The sequence below is a fragment of the Etheostoma spectabile genome, chromosome 2, assembly GCF_008692095.1.
Source record: "Etheostoma spectabile isolate EspeVRDwgs_2016 chromosome 2, UIUC_Espe_1.0, whole genome shotgun sequence".
NCBI lineage: Eukaryota > Metazoa > Chordata > Actinopteri > Perciformes > Percidae > Etheostoma > Etheostoma spectabile.
Window position 1 is genome coordinate 12262926 of NC_045734.1, and position 15669 is coordinate 12278594.

Here is a 15669-nt window from a genome sequence, read left to right on the forward strand (position 1 = left end):
CAAAGCTACCACTACCACCACCACAACCACCTCTGGGCATCGTCAGCCACGGCAACCTGAGTTTCTTTCCATCGGGGGGAATATGTCTGGCTTCTCTACCTCTTTAAAATATTTTTAACGATCCCCAAAGACTCTGTACATTTCTTATTATGCACATGTACAATCAAGCTTTTCACACAAAACCTGATGCAAAGTCTCTCCTGATTTAATTAATCTTACCCCATCATCCTCATCTGATTGACTGTTACTCTCCTCTGAAGTCTGTTTTTGGAAAAGAAACAGAGCGTTTTAGAAAATAACGGTGGGGGGCCAGGAGGGGGGGGTTCACAATGGAGAGTGCAGTACATTTCTTTTGTTTTGTTAATGTAAATGCTCGCTGGGCGTGGAGGACACAATTCTATTTCATTGCATTTATCTCTATTTTTAATATTAGAGTTGGAACTATTACATCCACAGCCTTTAAAATATGATGAATTTAAGGTTATGAACCCAGCGATAATGAATTTTAGTGAAAAAGAAGAGTGCAACACACCTTGTCATCTGATGTGGATTCCAAGGATTCTGATTCTGACTGTGAACTCTGACTCTGTAAAGTATATACGAGGTGAATTTAGACACATTTACCGCAGACAGATTTATTTGAATAGTGGATCGATGAATTAAAACAACTTACTTGACTTGAGGTACTTTCTTCAGAGCTCTGAAACAGAAATAGTAATGCATACCCATTTAAATGGAAATCAGCAGTCAAAAGTGATACAGCAAAAAGTCGGCTGAAAATAATAGTTTCCTTTTTACTGAAATAAATGCATTACCTGAAGCTCTGAGGTGTCATTTTCCGATGATTGTGAAACAGACAAACTTTCAGTCTGGGAAAGAAAAACAAAGTAAGCACAAACCACAATGTATTTAATTATAGCTTATGACTGCAACACCGATAATCATCCCATTCAAGCTATTGCTGCATGTGATACAGTATAATAAACAGTAGTGTCTGAAATGGTAATTGTCTTGAGATCTTGAGAATCTTGCATCTATTGTTAGGTTTTCTGCTGACTTTGTCAGAGAAGACCGAACTGCCTGCAAATGATCATTGTGTAAACAGTAGTCAACAATAGCTGAGGTCCTTTGCTGTAACACCAAAGGTAAAGTAAGTCTATGATACAGCTTTAAGGACTGATTTTAGATTGCACTTACCGAGTTCAAGTCAAGCTCATTTGATTCCAACACAGCATTGTATGAAATCTGTCAGAAAGAAATTGCAGGTCATATGGTGGTTTTGGGATGTGCAGAAAATCAACGTGGATCGATATTATGTGATTAAGTTCCTCTAACATGCTTCTTTAACTTCTGAATCTTCCTGCCTTGCTGACATAAAGGCTAGCAGATAATCTAAATGTGGAAGGCACTTCTCATATTTACATTTATGCCATTATGGTTGCAACTGAAAAACTGGCAAATGACATTAATAATTAAATATAAGGAAATGCACAACACAGAACCTGATGCCTTTGGTTGGAGACTTTACTTTCTAATTCATGTTAAATAACAAGCATAATATATAAATGCATCATCAGAATCAAGCAGATGCTTGCTAAATGTGAATTCAATTGAATAACATTTACATTGAGAAAACCTGTGTTAATTTTTATACTTACTGGGTTGGCAAAAACTGTCCCAATCAGGCACAACATCATTATGGTAACCTTCATTCTGTAACAGGCATACAATATGCGATTGTTATTGTTGAAAATTTGATTCAATTCAATATAACATAAACATATTAGTGTAATGAGCATCTCTCTTTACAAAGTTGTTTTTCTTGCACTTAAACTGCTACAAGGGAAAAGAAAACAGAAACTTGATGTAACAACACAACTTAACTCTTAACAGCAAAGAAAGTTTGGAATAATGTTAACCAATAATAACAAATCAGCAACAGTTACCATGTAGCAAGATCACTTGCTAGAAAAATACAAGTTATAGAGTCAATATATGATCAATTACCTTCTTGTCCTTTAGATTCAGAGCTGGAGTTAGAAATGTCCTCAGTAGTCCTTGTTCAGTGTATGTAGCAGCAAACAGGAGAACCCAGTACTTACTCTGAGCCACTTATGGAAAGCTGGCAGTTGAGGCACTAAAAGCACGATGTGTGGATATGTTGTAGGAAACTCCAAGGACCACTGCATATAAGTAACCTAAATTACAACGATTGCATCACTTCCTTCCGGATGTGTCTCCACTGTCGACATGCAAAGGTGTATTTGTTCCGGGGAGCAAGCTCAAAACAAACACACACACACACACAAACTGGCATGATAATGATTGCACATACACACCACAAACACACGCACATACAATCACACACAGTTGTTTCATTCAGTCCCTACACGCCCTCCGCCCCCTCTTCAGTCTTCAGTGAAATATAGAGTAGCATACTAAATCATAGGGTTTGTGGCCTTTTAAGAAAATAAACTCTCCCACTCAGAGAGGGATGGAGGGCCAGACGGGTCATGCTTGCTTCCGGTGAAGTGGATTCATTTTTTTCTTTACTAATTATTTACCAATAATTGTATCATTTTTATATTATATACATACATATTTAATTTTGTTGTGTGCTCAAGGTGAGACTCAAAATGCATTAGAATTTACATTTGAATAAGGACAAACACGCACAAACACACACACACACACGCACTCACACACGCATGCATGCACACACGCACGCACTAAATTCACAAATGATAAACTTTATTATTTAACTAAAATATGGTTTGTAACTCCTTGTCCTCAGTGTTACATGATGTTATTGGATATAGGACTTGTTCTTGGAAATAGGGCATGTACAGTAGAAAGCCTAAATAAAGACTTCTATATTTCCTCCCTAAGGCTTGTAATTGTTTCCTGGATATCCATATATGGTCAGACCTAAAATAAGATTACAGAATTCCTTGTTTAACCTCACTTTGGATTTCAACTGTTTAAAAGAAACATGTAATTAGACTGGATGTTCACCAGTCTGGAGCTGTTTGCCAAAAACCACAGCTACCAGTTGTTGCAAGGTCCTGCTTTAGAAAAGGGGAGGAGAGAGGATGAAGATTGATGCTTGTTGTGGCACACAGACCGACAGTCAACAGTTTAACAGTCAACAGTTTACATGCTTTAGGAGATGTACAGGATTGATATAAAATAAAATCAACAGATAAATACAGATGCATTTTCTTGGTTAAACTACCCAGCGGTATGTGAAGTACAATTCAACTTAGCCTTACCAGCAGTAAACTTAAAGTCATGCTTACACATTAAGACCATATCATGTTGTTGATACATGAATAATAGTTAAGCTTCAAAGTTCACAGTTCACAATCTCACCTCAACCTTCATTTAGTAACTATTCTGGAGCTCTTGATCTTCATCAGCACAGTTTGCCCTGTTGTCACAGAACTGTGAGTGCTCAAAATAAAAATAAAATGTGAACATACACATTTCCGTTACATCGTTTGCGTTGATGGGAAACTGCTTTGTCAAATAAAAAATAGTGTGTTGTAATGAGAAAAAGCAACAAAAAAAAGAGACAAATCTTGCAATAATATAACTATTAAAACTCTTCCTGCTGGCCTTAGCAGCGGATGAAAATACTTGAAGTTAATAGTGACAAACATTTGTCATATTGTTAATCATCATGTCACTCATTATTTCAAAATATTCTCATTTTGTCACAGTAGTGGCCTCAGCAACAAAGACCTGTGGCAAGGTGACATCTAGTGGCCAAAAGTATGTATTATTTCTGTCCCAACCTATGTTTGATGTGACAAGTTTCACACACAATTCACCCAAAAGATCAACATATGGGATGATTCTTTCGCTGTTTTTGACCTCTGGAGTGTGGCATTTTCCTCTTGTTTTTTTAAAGGAAAAATAGACATTGCTGATATTTTTAAGGCCGAGCACCCAACTGAAATTAAGTGCACAATCACTTTCTCTTCCTCTCTCTGTATCTCTGTTGCCCAAAGACCCTCCCAAAAAAGTGTTGGCACCATAGACCCAGAAAAAAACGGTGTGTGTGCAGCATGCCAGCTTGTGTGGACAGTGTGAGTGCTGTCTCGAATACCAAAGGACACCTTCACTCACTGGTTCAACACAGGCAAGGATTCTCTTTTCTCTTGCTACTGCCAACCTCAGGTAAAATCCTAATTTCTGAGCCCTTTCCATTGTTTTGAAGGGTAATTTGTCATTGATCAAATAGACATGTGTGTGACTAACTAGTTTGCAATTAAAATGAATTGTGTGTTGCATGCAGCAACTACTGACTTGGTTATATTGTGGCTCATTTTGTGATGGCGAAAACTTTACTTTGATGTTGACATTGATGCTTTAATTATGTTTGTACATATCAAAAGAGTGACTTTTAATTTACTGTCTTTACTGTAATGTAGCAATGTACTGGTACAAAATACAGACACAATTAAATGTTGCTTCCTGTGTATCAACATATATGTTATAGTTGTAAAAAGCAACAACAAAGGTATCAATTTAATCAATTTAAGTATTTAAAATGATAAGTTAATAGTTTTATTTTGTAATAGTGCCTTGATATTATAAAGATCAAATAAAATAGTGTAATATATCGCTTTGGGTGACTTTACACACACTAACAAACACACACACACACACACACAAACACACACACACACACACACACACACACACACACACACACACACACACACACATACACACACACACCTCCTGTCTACACCTATTTGGGGTTTAGTGGGCCGAACCAGAGAGCTATTGTTCCTCTTCACAGGCCCAGTAGTGTCTGTTTTGTTTCCGTCCAGAGAGACAAAAAGTTTGTGGACTTAGTCAACTTTTTCCAGTCTGGTAGCTTCTGATGTTTACTTTAGCTCTGAATGTGACTTTTGAGAGAGAGGCGCATCTCAGAGGCCTGTAACCTTGACAACAGTGGAGGCCATTCTTGCAGCTTGTCATGAAAGTGTTGGCAGCATACAGATGCGCTCATACGTTTTCATTTGGAAAGATTTGCTATGTTCATTTCTATGTTGTGAGCAATTAGAAGTCAGACTGTAATGTATTGATTGTTTACAATGTTTTCTCTTCTCAGCTCTGATCTGATTCGCAATAAAAAAATAGCAAAATTCAACTTTCTTTAGATTTACGTCCAATGTTTAAAGTATTTATTTCAATGTTTCAGGTATGAGGACCTGCTTGGTATTCATTTGCTCACTGGCAGCAACATTTTCCCTATCTGTGAGTAATGTCTTTCTCAATTTGACACTAAACTTTGTAATGAGAGAAAGACAAACAAGAGATGTGATGTGACGTTTGTTTAGCGCAGTTTTGGCATTGTCTGAATGGATGTTTATTATTAATAATCCCCATTAAATTTAGGTAAACAGTAACCCTCATGGAAAACATCATGAATTGCACAAGACTTCACACACAGCCAAAGAAAAGGTAGAGCAGGACTCTGAACAGGTGTTTAAATTATGTATCTGACACATAAGATGATTTTATCTTGTAAAATGGATATTTGTGTTTTCTCTGAATAAGGATATCATCACAGTGGAGGCCAACGAGCCACAGCTCTTACCCACTTTGGTCACGTTTGAGGCCAGCAGCCAGGAGCAGGAAGATGAGGAACTGAGCTACCAAGACAATGCCAATGCCAACAAGGAGAAGGGAGAGTTTGAGGTGACTGAAAGGAGTGACAAAACAACTGCAGTCCTGCTGAGTGAAGAAGAGTTGGTCAACCTCCTGAAGAAAGAAGCAGAAGAAGAGCAGGAAGCAGAAGCAAGAGTGCTAGAGGAAGAAGAAGCTGAGACAGACAAAATCATACTAGAGTCTGGTGAAGCTGTGGAGACCATTGAGGATGAGGAGGAGGACAACTTGCACGACAAACAAGAAATGCGAGAAGACAATAAAGACGTGACAGATGAGGAAGAAAAAGAAATAGAGGATGAGAGTGTTGGAGATGCTGAAATGCTGGAGAAAGAAGAAGGAAAGATGGAAAGTATGTCGCGCAAGGAAAAGGACAAAAAGTCTGAGCAAGGGGATTTGCCAGAGGAAACAGATGGTAGCACAGAGTCAGAGATCCCCGTTGATCTGGACCATGCTGCGGATAGTGGCATCTTGCAACCTCTACAGATTGTATCCGCTAAATTAAAACCTCACACTGATGACACCCAGCTTTCTTCAAAAACAGATGTTAAAGAGAAGGAAACCGGTGAGAAAGGACTGCCCACCATTGATGATGTCTATACACAAGACGTACAAAACACTGAGGCAGTGTCTGATCAGGACGAAGATCTCAAATCAAAAGACGTCAATGAGAAAGAACCTGTTCCAAATGTGGAGCCTGGAGAACCAAAGACCAATACAACGTTTGAATTGCGGTCCCAACTGGCTGAAAAGGAGGAAGAGAAAAACAAGAATGACAGCGAAGGTCACATGAAGAGAAAGACAAGGAAGCAAAAGAAGAACAAGAGGGCAAGGAAGCACTCTCCACAGAGTGAGGGAACCCAGTCTGGACAGGAAGAAAGCCAACAGGATCCCAAGGCATCTGACAGCAGCATTGGCAATACAGCCCAAAAGGCAAAGAGGAGAAGGGCAGGAAAATGGGTAATGCATACACAATTTGTACATTTACTTTCTTTAAAGTGGTAATAATCAATATTTTTAAATACAAAAGGGATTACATAACTCCTATGAAAGAGGTTGCTCATAGTGACTGATGTATCACTTGACTGTGCAGTTCCTCTCACCTCTACATATAGGTCCTTTATTCCTTTCTCATTGGGATTTTGGTAAGAGCAAATTACGTTTAACCACGTACCCAGCTAATTTAAATAGCTCACGTTACTGTATTTTGTGAACAGTTAATTACATTTTTTATTTGACACTTTCTTTTCCGGGGTGCAAAAAAGTTCCTTCCCGTGACCATTTGCAGAGCCAGCGTCACTGCGTCCAGAGCTTAGCGCTGCCCATGACAATTGTGATTGGTTTAAAAAAATGCAAACAACCCAGAGCACTTTTTTCTCCTATCCTATAATGTATGTTTGGTGTAGCCAGACCTTATTCCACAGCGCTGTGAGGATAGGTCTGACAATGCGAGACTACATCAACATCAAAAGTCACTTTTGTGTCTGCAGCTTGTTTCTGCTGCTGCCAAGTAGCCAAAATCTGTTATTGCAGGTTTTCATTGGGGAAACCTGACATTTTTCTTTTGCTGTGGTGCTGCAATCTGATCAGTAAATTGTTCAAACTAATTTTTTTTAGTACCCCAAGAAACACCTCCTGACATTGCATTTTCATGTTTACTTTCCAGGGTCCTTTAGTAGGAATGAATCCAGTGCAGATACGAGCCACAGTGGATCTCTACCCCAGTTCCAGGCCCTCTCTGAGTGGAGGCATGCATCACCCAGAAGCCCCTGCTGGTTGGTTAATTCAGCATTCACCATACTGACAAATGCACTGTCCCAACAGCCTCACATGGGAATCTGCTGACTGGATCATTTAGCTAAAACTTCCGCATGAATAGTGTCACTCTGCTTCACGGTCACTACCAAAACACAGCTCTGGAGAGAATAACAGAGATCAAGTTTAATCGCTGTACAAACTCAAATCGCAGAGGAATGTAGGGGATGGTGTGTAGTGGTTATAGCCCATTGGTTCCCAGTCATCACACTGTAAAATAAAACAAAACCAATCCTGAAAATGATTCTTGATACCATTTGTTTTAATAATTTGGACAAAGTATAGGTCAATTGCGGTGCTTGTCTTTTCTTCTAGATCCATGTGACGACTTTCCTTGCAAACGTGGAAAGACGTGTAAACTTGATGCGGACAATAAGCCAGGCTGTGTGTGTCAAGAACCATCAGAATGTCCTCCTAGTGTGAATGAGTTTGATCATGTAAGTATGGACGATCTGTTGAAAGTTTAACTGGCATGGTGTTCAACAGCTGCTGCATTGCATTTGATTGTTGCTTGTTGTCAATTCATTTCTGTAGGTTTGTGGGACAAACAACAAGACATATGATACATCATGTGAACTCTTTGCAACGAAATGCAACCTTGAGGGAACTAAGAGAGGACACAGACTTCATCTGGACTACACGGGGCCATGCAAATGTAAGAGTTAACCAACAATAATTTAGTTAAATGGTGCAAGACTTTTTTTTGACCCCGATCTTTCTCTCTGTTTCTTTCTCAGTAATACCTCCATGTGTGGACACTGAGCTGGTCCAGTTCCCTCTACGAATGAGGGATTGGCTGAAAAATGTGCTGCTGCAGCTCTATGAACATGACTCCATGTCTCCTGGCTTCCTCACTCCTAAACAGCGTTTTAGAGTAAGATGTGCTTCTCAAGTTAAATATGTATTGATAAAACTAAAATTTGGGATTCTCAAGTTTCTTAATCTCAAAAACTTGTACTACTATTATTTATCTGCAATTTGTTGTGTTAGCTAATCAGTCAGTCAGTAAGTGAGTCAGTCATTTAGTGAGTGAGTCAGTCAGTCAGAAAGTCACATAGCCTTAGGAAACTTAACATGTGTATTATTAGCAGTTTATGTTTAAGTCAATTCAACTGCAATATTCTTTATTCTGTAGGTGAAGAAAATCTTTGAGAGTGACCGGCGTCTTCATGCTGGTGATCACTCCGTTGAGCTGCTAGCGCAAGACTTTGAGAAAAACTACAACATGTACATCTACCCGGTGCACTGGCAGTTCGCACAACTGGACCAACACCCATCTGACAGGTACATTTCATTCCTCTGTGCTTACAATAAACTTTTCTCAACCTTTATATTACATTTAAAATGATCATACTCACTAGCATGTGTTTGGAAGCAAATACTAAATTAAAGTCACTGAAGCCAGTATGTTTTGCTTATAATGTTCATTTCTCACCATTTTCATGGCAAAAAATACAAAGTATCTAAAGGCAGCATTGGATAATATCAGACATTTAACAAAACCCCTGTCAGGGTAAATCATAAAACCCATTCATGAGTCTAATTGTGTTGCAAACATACTGCACTGTATATGAATAAGAGGCTCACATTGATAAAAATTGGATGTTTATCTTTCCTGTGCAGAGTTTTGTCCCACTCAGAGCTGGCCCCACTTCGAGTCCCTCTGGTGCCGATGGAGCACTGCACCTCCCGCTTCTTCCGAGAGTGCGACGCTGACAAGGACAAGCAGGTGTCATTTAAAGAGTGGACTTCCTGTTTTGGTATCAATACTGGTAAGAGCAAAATTATGTCACCAATACATTGTGGTACACTTTTCCAATCAGTGATAATGGCTTTAATTGTTCATTTATCTTTCATAATATTTTTAACATTTCATAATTTTTTTTTTCAAATGACCAAAATTAGCATATTAAATTCCATTTATAATGCAACATCATATACTGTACATAGCAATTTGTTTCTGTAATAGGTGTTAAAAAAGTAAAAACGCTGCCAATTCATCCATGATTTCTTTATGTTTGTCTGCTAAAATTCTCATGCATTTCTAAAGCATATGGGAAATATTGTAATTTATGTTTCATCCTATTAATGCCTATCTATTCTCTCTACAGATGATATGGATGTCAACCTTCTATTTTGAGCTTCATTTTGTCCTTCTTCTAAGCTTGTGAAGCTGCTCCGATGAAGCCTTCATGAACCTCTGTAACATACAGAACTCTGACACGTACACATTAAAGAAACTTGTTTTTCCCTTCTGCTAGAGAGAGAGTGTTGTTGGTCATTGCTGTTATTTTGTGTCAGGCTAAGCTTGGGCATTTTGATGTTTGTTCTGTAATTAGAGTAAGCTGTTTAAAACATTTTATTAGAAAATAAGAATGTGTCATTTAGCTGGGTTGGTTTTTATCCAGAAACTGTTTTCTAATGCATTCCAAACTGGGGAAAAGTTTACGTCAGATCATTGGTATAAAAAGTTGTTGTATTGTAACAGACTTCAAAAGAACTGTGGTTTGCATGTTAGAGTGATTTAGAGCATAATTACTCCTTAAATAAAGGTTAAGAATGCTTTTGTTACAGTACGAAATGTAAAACAATAACTGTGTTTCTTATCTGTTTGTCTCTGCATGCCATGTTTCATTGTAGTTTTAATTAAAGTTTTATGGACGGCAGTGGATTTTACAATATGTTCCAATATTTACGTTAACAATAACTTTCTTTTTCAGTCCTTAAATAAAGTTACGGCATCATGTTGGTGGAACACAGAGGGAAAACATCAGTTTATGCTCTAATGTCAAGTTTTATTTGTTATTCGCATTGCATGACGCTAGCATGAAAAAAGAACCTTTTCAGAATGCAAGTCACTGACACCTGGTTAAGGTTTGACACATAATAACACATAATCCTGAATGATTGGCTCTCTGTAAGATAACAAGCAGAAAATAGCCTGCAGCATAGTCATGATGATTACAGTGACTTGTTGTTTTGAGATAAAGCACTGGACTCTGATTGGACCTTTCTTGGTGATCATTGAATCTGAGACTCTATATAAGCAAAGAAAGAAGCAGCTCTTCACCTGTTGACTGTCTGCTGTGACTGAGAGTAAAAATGTTCTGCATGCTGTGGGTTATCTTCCAGACCTTGGCTGTTGTGGTGAAGGGTGGTGTGTCTTCAGGTAGTGCTGAGGCACTTGCCAATGGGGCAGTCAATAATAATGGAGCAGCAGCTGGCAACAATGCCAACCCTGGGGCTCAAACCGGGGTCCCAATAAATGGTGTACCCGTTGTGGCACACTTGGTCCAACTTGGTGGCTCATTCTTTATCCAGCCAGTTGGGAACCAAGTAGGTCAGGCTCCCCTGCAGCAGCTAATTCCTATTGGAGCTCTCCAACAAGGTGGGGCATTTCTTGTGGGGCAGGCAGGCACAGCCAATGTGAATCCACAGGGGCAGATGAATCAGGGTGCCATGGGTGGGCCTGTCACTCTTTTTGCTGTGCTGCCACAGGGAAATGCTGGAGTAAACCCACAGGGAGCGATGTTGACTCCTGGTCAAGTGCAGCTGATCTCGGTGGCCGGGCTGAACAACCAGCAACAACCCGCCGCTGCTGGTGGGAGGGCAGCTGGCAAAGTGAGGTTTCAGCGTTCAGTGACAACTCGACTCAGAAGGACTCGGTCTCCAGTGATAAAGGTGATGGCAACTGAAGACGAGGAAGAGTGCTCAGGGAAGGAGATAGAGGAGCAGCAAGCAAAATGAGACCACACAGCTCGCACAGATCTCTCATGATTCATTCCCCACACTCACTACTTGCTGTTTATGCTTAAATGCTATAAAGCATAACTAATGTCCAATAAATTATGAAAGTTAATTGTTGAATCTTTGTTGAGTTTTTATTCCAATGTAGCAATACTGATTTCCAGTCATCTGGAGCCCAAAACATGTCTGCCAAAGTGTACTTCAGCAAAACACTGTACAATATCAACCAGCTTCCTGGGTGTGGCTCTGATATTATTTTTGTGTATGAGGTTAAAATATGCACACATTTCTATTAACAGTACACTGCTTGCAACCCTTTGCAACAGGGGGTTTGGGTTTCTAAATATGAAAGACATCCCAAACACATTACTCATATCACGGTAACAGATTCTTGTTTATGAAGCCTGTGAAATACTGAGAAATAAATCCTCTATAAATCCATGAATCATTGTATGTAAAAACACATTTTACACAATCACAATAGGAAATACCATTTGTTGCCACATTAAACTGCAAACAGGAAAAACATGTTAGTTAATTTGAACGGCATGACAGTGTGTAATTAGTATAAAGCTCTAGACCAGACTTCTATAGCGGGTGTTTACCTGGTCTGCTGTGGGTTGCCCAGTCAGCAGCAGCAAAAAAAGAAGCTTTCCCAGACAGCCTCAGTATGTGACAACATACCCAGCCAACCACAATGAGAAATGCTTGTAATGGCTCTAAACATCTTGAGAAAATGAGCTGATGAAACTTGACAGATAAATATCTTCTCCTGCATATCAGCAACATTATAGGCTTTTACATATTAAAAGCAGTCTGACATTTTGTGGTCATCCCTGTTGAGTTGATGTGCAATATGAGAAGTTATTTTAGGACTGGTGTGAGTAAAAGTCTGCTTGAGACAAATGTAAAACACAAACTACAGTGAGGCCACCCTGTAGACATGACTGGGGTGTGTATGGCGTTTTAAGCCCCCAACGTCGCCTTCCAGGCAGAGCTGCCTGGTGTGCACTAGGGTTACTCAATGGTTAGGGTTAGGGTACTGGGTTAAGGCTGTTTTATGATTCTGTGTTGAATTGACGGCGTAACCCTGCAGTCCTCTCTGCGTTGATGTGAACCCTTCTCCGAGCCCTCCGCCGTAGCTCGAAGTGCAACTCCAATAATTTGTAACTTTGCGCCGAGGTGACGCAGATAGCAAGGACTGTGATTTGTCAACTCGTCCTGTGAGTTGATAGTTGTTGTTTTAAGCAGTCTACTGTGGGAAATAGCAACATATTAGTTCACAGACAAAGGTTTTACAAACAAACTCAGACATATTTTGGTTACAAGGACGGGAAATTAGCAATTTGCCAAGAAGCAGTACTTTGTGGGCAGTTGTGCTAAAGTTATCTGGCTGACATAACATAAACTGTCTCTCTCTCTTTTGTCAGAAATGGCAGAAATCGTGATTGACCCTGTGGAAACCACACACCCCCTAGCATTCTGGCGGTGAAATGCACATGCCCGATGCAAAGAAATGTGTTCAACCCCAACGCAGAACTCCAAAAGGGTCACAACAGTGTAGCTATGCTGTGGAGTTGACGTCGAAAGCTTAAAACAGACTTTAGGGTTAAAGTTAGGGTTAGGTGCCTTAAAGTAATGGTCACAGCGGTGCCTGGAAGTCAATGTTGGGGGCTAAAAACACCATTGAGCTTCCTGGGGCACGTAGTTAGGGGTCCAAGCCCAAGGATGCAGGAACCGCATTAGCAAGGGCTGTGGAACCCTATTGTTTTTGCTAAGGATTCTTCTCCACCATTATTTTTTTCCTGCGTAAAACTGCCGCTGCAGCCTAAACCGTACAAGGTGCCATTGTGCCAGGTGTGTGCCATTTTCAGGACTGGTCCAGAACTCTGCAAAGACCTCAGATGAACCACTAGGTGGCGCTATAGCAGGCCCTATAACTCCCAAACCGCACATCGGATATTTAAAAACCACATATCCACGCAGTTGCTGGACCCAACTAAATCTTGTGGTACAGGCCACGCCCATTTCCACCTAGACTTTTATGCGTGAAAAATCGCGATTTATCAACATTCAAACTCCTCCTTGACCGTGCGATTGATCTGCACGAAACTTGGCTATATCATCTCCAGGCCGACCTGACAAAACGTTGTTAAAAGAATTGCTATAGAGTAAAAAATTGCGCCTATAATGCACAAACAAATTTTTGTAGCTAACTATGAAAACACCAACTTTGCCATATCTCAGCCAATATAAATGGTGTCAAAGCCAAACTTTAGATTATTCCTTGGTATGAGGCTCTGAGGCTCCAAACTAATTTCACTGGCCACTAGGGGGCGCTACAAATACAAAAAGTGTATATCTCATGAACCTTTCAATCGATTTTTACAGAATTTGATGGGTCCCATCCAGGTCCACTCCTGAGGCGGTCCTTACAGTGGTGTACTGATTGGTTCAAGTGGGCGTGGCCTATGGGCCCACTTTTGGATTAACCCCTTACACTGAAGCAAAATACTTGAAATTAACAGGGTAGATGTACAATGGGTAGCTGACCTGAACTTCCAAATATTACACGTGTGGACCACTAGGTGGTGCTACAATGACGTTAAACGTGTTTTAGCCCATAACTCACACATTTTACATCACACATTAAAAATCTTTACATCCACATGTTCACTATATCAAGCCGAGTCTTGTAATATAGGCCACGACCATTTCTGCTCGCAAACCTTTTCGCAATATCACGATAAGTGCAAAACCAACTTTTTTGAATTCGTCCTAGACCGTACAACAGATCTGCATGAAACCTGGTTTGTAGCATCTCCAGATGGCCCAGAGTAAAGCTATATGAAGAATTTTGCTACGTTAACGTTTGCGCATATGACAACCAAACTAATTTTCAGTAGAAAGCTACAAAACACATATCATATCATATCTTGGCTAAAGTAAATGTCATCAGCAAAAGACTTAAGAGAAATGTTTGACATCTCTCCCCAATGCTCGGGTTCAAATTTGTCAAAGATGGGCCATTAAGGGGTGCAATAATCAACGTTTGTTAGTTTTGTCAAAAAACTCATTACATTTCAATGGGAAATTTGCAATTGCAATATCTCTGCCACAATGCTATCAATAACATACCTGTTTGGCATACCGCCCGGAGGATCTGTACCATATTTGGTAAAGATAGGCCATTAGGAGGTGCTTAAATCAATTTAGACCATTTTGGGCCTTTTTTCACTTCTGAAGTCAAGTGCGTCATACATGATTCACGACTTTGTAACTTAATTATGTAAATAGTAGAAACATACTGTCTTTTTGAGCTAAAAGATAACAATGGCCCCGTTCTGCTGATGTTGTTGTTGTCTTCCTATCCCTTACAGAATGTTTTGTATCCAGCCTAGAAGCCCAGAGTTGTTCGGGGTCATTGTGCAATTAATCCGTGCTGTTACATGTGCCTCTCCATATTTTGATTTTTGTTCCACTTTTGTGCGCTCGGGGTGTTGGGGCCGACTTGCGTGGGGATACTTGGACCCCGTCATAACTGCTTGCAGTTCTAGTTTAACTTTGCAATTATAACAGAGAAGCAGGAAACATAATGTGCCGAGATGTCATTCTTGCATAGCTGTTTTCCTGAAGTCCCAACTATCTTCTCATTAACAGTGTGCAGCTTGCTATGTAGATCTTTAATCACATTTAAGTGTAGACTTGTGTTTTTCATGGTTTCTTTATAAAAGCACTTAATGATGATGTCAGTTGTTTGCCTCCTGTGGCCACAACCCGCAAAACTTAAATGGTTTATGCTGGATTTTGGTCAGCAGCTTCCAGAAACCTCCAGAAACCCTTCCAAAGACACTGAATCACTCTGTTATTGTTTGTGGTCGCTCAGCTTCTATCAAGAACAATGTTAGATAGTTAAATAGGGTTAAGGCTCTTTGAAAATAGTCAGCTCACGGTTCCATCTCTTTAAATCATGTACAATAGAAAAAGAACATGTCATATAACACACAGGTTCCCGTGACACACAGGTGACAAATATTGTTGATGAACATGTATACTCCACTCTAATTGGCTCATAATAATCTCTGAGACTGATAAAAGGTGCTCTAAATTCATGGAGCAACTATAGTCCATCTTGGCACGTGACATTTGAAAGCAAAAAAAACTGAGGTATGTATTGTGCAATTGAAATTTTAATGTAATATAATGTGATCAAAATGAATATGCAATTTAGTATGAAAGTAATATCATGCATATATTACCAACAACTATTTTTAATTTATGAGTTAAATGCATCTATTCTTTTTCCTTTTCCTTTTTTTTTTAGAGGTTTCAGGCTGCAAAATGAAGGTTCTTCTTCTTATAACATTTGTAGCAACTGTCTGCTATGTGAGTACAATCTATCTATCTATCTATCTATCTATCTAT

General features: G+C 39.5%; 3 protein-coding genes across 8 annotated transcripts in view; 2 read left to right on the forward strand and 1 right to left on the reverse strand.

Annotated features, from left to right (window-relative positions):
• Window positions 1-2274, reverse strand: part of scpp1 (secretory calcium-binding phosphoprotein 1) — a 3491-nt gene extending 1217 nt beyond the window's left edge. The window contains exons 1-7 of the mRNA XM_032532161.1: window positions 2008-2274; window positions 1659-1713; window positions 1198-1245; window positions 816-869; window positions 674-700; window positions 533-586; window positions 220-261 (exon numbers count right to left, since the gene is read on the reverse strand). Of these exons, the coding sequence (XP_032388052.1) occupies window positions 220-261; window positions 533-586; window positions 674-700; window positions 816-869; window positions 1198-1245; window positions 1659-1712 (279 nt within the window). The 5' untranslated portion in view covers window position 1713; window positions 2008-2274. The remainder of the gene's footprint in view (window positions 1-219; window positions 262-532; window positions 587-673; window positions 701-815; window positions 870-1197; window positions 1246-1658; window positions 1714-2007) is intronic.
• Window positions 2275-4035: 1761 nt separating this feature from the next.
• sparcl1 (SPARC-like 1) lies at window positions 4036-10163 on the forward strand. Of its 4 annotated transcripts, none has more exons than XM_032531470.1 (11): window positions 4036-4182; window positions 5216-5271; window positions 5413-5478; window positions 5575-6642; window positions 7349-7457; window positions 7813-7934; window positions 8032-8152; window positions 8235-8371; window positions 8633-8781; window positions 9121-9269; window positions 9609-10163. In XM_032531470.1, exons 1-11 carry the CDS (start codon window positions 4071-4073, stop codon window positions 9635-9637), a joined length of 2118 nt encoding a protein of 705 aa, XP_032387361.1. In that variant the 5' UTR covers window positions 4036-4070; the 3' UTR covers window positions 9638-10163. The 4 variants fall into 4 exon arrangements, with proteins under 4 accessions (XP_032387361.1, XP_032387367.1, XP_032387374.1 ...); XM_032531483.1 differs by having other exon boundaries at window positions 4092-4144; XM_032531476.1 differs by lacking the exon at window positions 5413-5478 and having other exon boundaries at window positions 4051-4182.
• A 5197-nt stretch (window positions 10164-15360) lies between these two features.
• The window catches only part of scpp9 (secretory calcium-binding phosphoprotein 9), a 2490-nt gene continuing 2181 nt past the window's right edge, over window positions 15361-15669 (forward strand). For all 3 annotated transcript variants that reach the window (XM_032532379.1, XM_032532385.1, XM_032532384.1), the window contains exons 1-2: window positions 15361-15411; window positions 15571-15630. In XM_032532379.1, the coding sequence (XP_032388270.1) occupies window positions 15586-15630 (45 nt within the window). In that variant the 5' untranslated portion in view covers window positions 15361-15411; window positions 15571-15585. The remainder of the gene's footprint in view (window positions 15412-15570; window positions 15631-15669) is intronic.

Coding starts and splice junctions, on each gene's coding strand:
- sparcl1 (XM_032531470.1), top strand. CDS start 4,071: ATGCCAGCTTGTGTGGACAGTGTGAGTGCTGTCTCGAATACCAAAGGA. Junction 5,272..5,412: donor CAGCAACATTTTCCCTATCT/GTGAGTAATGTC, acceptor CATTAAATTTAG/GTAAACAGTAACCCTCATGG. Junction 8,153..8,234: donor CTACACGGGGCCATGCAAAT/GTAAGAGTTAAC, acceptor TTTCTTTCTCAG/TAATACCTCCATGTGTGGAC.